This window comes from the organism of the source record quoted next, unplaced genomic scaffold (genome assembly GCF_019419815.1).
Source record: "Pyrus x bretschneideri cultivar Hongxiangsu unplaced genomic scaffold, Pyrus_bretschneideri_v1 Contig62, whole genome shotgun sequence".
NCBI classification, from domain to species: Eukaryota; Viridiplantae; Streptophyta; class Magnoliopsida; order Rosales; family Rosaceae; genus Pyrus; species Pyrus x bretschneideri.
In genome coordinates, this window is record NW_025999801.1 from 2,379,334 (window position 1) to 2,381,296 (window position 1,963).

Here is a 1,963-nt window from a genome sequence, read left to right on the forward strand (position 1 = left end):
TTCCGATGGCATCTCTCCAATATTTGTTCCTTTAAAATTAAGATGGTGCAGATTAATCAATTTTGGGATTCCAGCAGGCAATTTTGTAAGAGAGGAACAATTTGATAACAATAATGTCTGCAAATTGTAGAGAGTGCAAATTGTAGGAGACATCCATATAGCGCAAGTGTATGAGGTAGTCAATAGAATCAGGTACTTCAGTGATATTTTTGTATTTTGATAATGATAACACCCACAAACGTGTTAGAGTAGGCAACAAATCTTGCAGAATCCTGTTACTCACATAAAACTTCATTTCTAATCTCAACGCCATAGGTAGGAAGGTCCGCAAACACTTCATACCATACAATGGCTCAAATCTTGATGCAGAATCAATCTCTTCTTTGACATATGAAAAGTGACGGACTATTTTAGGAACTTCATGTGATTCCTTGCCTTCCAAGCTATAGCAAAACCCCCTGGCCATGAACGTAGCCAAGCCACTAATGAGATCATGCATCTTAAAACTCATTTCCGTGACTTTTGAAACAACGATCGAGATAACAATTCATCAAACTATTTGTCAGCCACCTCTTCCACTTTCATATTCTCAACTTGTACAATCAAACCTACTGCAACCCAAAGCAAAACCACTTCTTCCCTTTTGAATCTATATCCCTTCGGAAAAATTGAACAATAACAAAGCATCGTTTTAATTGAGCTGGGAGATAATGGTAACTCAACCCTAGAGCTGGAAGGATATTACTTCTCTCATAAGATAGCTCCCAAATATTGCTATTTAAGATGCTATTCATTCCTCAGCATCTATCTTGCAACGTAACAAACCCCCAATTGTTTTTGCAGTTAGAGGCAAACCATTGCACTTGACCGCAATTTTCTTGCCAATTTCTTCCAACTTTGGACGTGAACCATGGGTTTGATTTCCAAAATGCATGTTGTGCAAGTAGAAACCAACAATCTTCATTGAACAAGGGTTTCAATTTGTGAATAGGAACATTTTGCTTGATAGATGCTACATTTGTGCTTCGTGATGTTACAATGACCTTACTTCCCCTTGCCTCTGAAGTGAAAGGAATTCGGAATCACTCCCAGTCAAGATATTTCTCATTCCAAAGGTCATCCAACACAAATAAAAACTTTTTCACCCTAATTTGTTCCTTTAGTTCAAGTTGAAGCAAATTCAGATCTGTCAGATTACAAGGTTTTGAAGTAACTGACTCGAGAAGGGTTTTAGTTACCCTAATAGCATCATAATCTTCAGAAACACAAGCCCAAGCTCGAAGAGCAAAATGCTCTTTCACCTTATCATCGTTATAAAGGATTTGAGCAAGGGCAGTCTTACCAACCCCACCCATTCCAACTATGGCAGGGACACATACATCATTATCGCTGGCATCATCGGACAATAACACTGTCGATAAATATTTTTTATCGTCATCCCTACCATATACACGAAACTCATCAACCAAGGAAGTTGTTGGAGTTCTATTGAAACCTTAACCCCATGAACTTCTCTCAGACCAAGGACATCTTTCTCTGTTGCAAGCTGTTCTAGTCTTTGAAATAACTCTTTTATCCTACCATTCATGTTTAGATAAAAAGAATTATGAGAAGTAGAGAAGAAGTTCCACACCTTACTAGTTAATTTGTCGTTTTGATCTTCACCTTCCACCTTGCATCGCAAAGCTTCAGTATCGATCTCATCCAGTAAATCCTTCGCGTCAAAGACTGCATGTTTGAGCTCATCAAGCCAGTTTCTGACAGCAGGGTTCACGATCTGCTTCTCTTCTGCATCAGTAAGCACTGTGTAAAGAGCGAGCAGTGTTATCTTCAGTTTCACGAGGAGTGATTCATCGAGTTTCTTGCGCCGAAATAAATCGATGAACTCAGTTGAAGTAATTCCGTCACACAAAACCTTGATGGAAGCAGAGAGAAAAGCCTCTCCAATTAGAGCTGCAGCCAT

At 39.0% G+C, this 1,963-nt stretch overlaps 1 protein-coding gene across 1 annotated transcript; it reads right to left on the reverse strand.

The window, feature by feature from the left end:
- Positions 1-790: 790 nt before the first annotated feature.
- LOC125471846 (putative disease resistance RPP13-like protein 1) lies at positions 791-1,963 on the reverse strand. The gene is made up of 3 exons (XM_048572693.1): positions 1,666-1,963; positions 1,239-1,411; positions 791-958 (listed from the first exon to the last, which is right to left on the reverse strand). Exons 1-3 carry the CDS (start codon positions 1,961-1,963, stop codon positions 791-793), a joined length of 639 nt encoding a protein of 212 aa, XP_048428650.1.

Coding starts and splice junctions, on each gene's coding strand:
- LOC125471846 (XM_048572693.1), bottom strand. CDS start 1,963: ATGGCTGCAGCTCTAATTGGAGAGGCTTTTCTCTCTGCTTCCATCAAG. Junction 1,412..1,665: donor TTTGCGATGCAAGGTGGAAG/GTGAAGATCAAA, acceptor ATTTATCGACAG/TGTTATTGTCCGATGATGCC. Junction 959..1,238: donor AAGATTATGATGCTATTAGG/GTAACTAAAACC, acceptor TGTTCAATGAAG/ATTGTTGGTTTCTACTTGCA.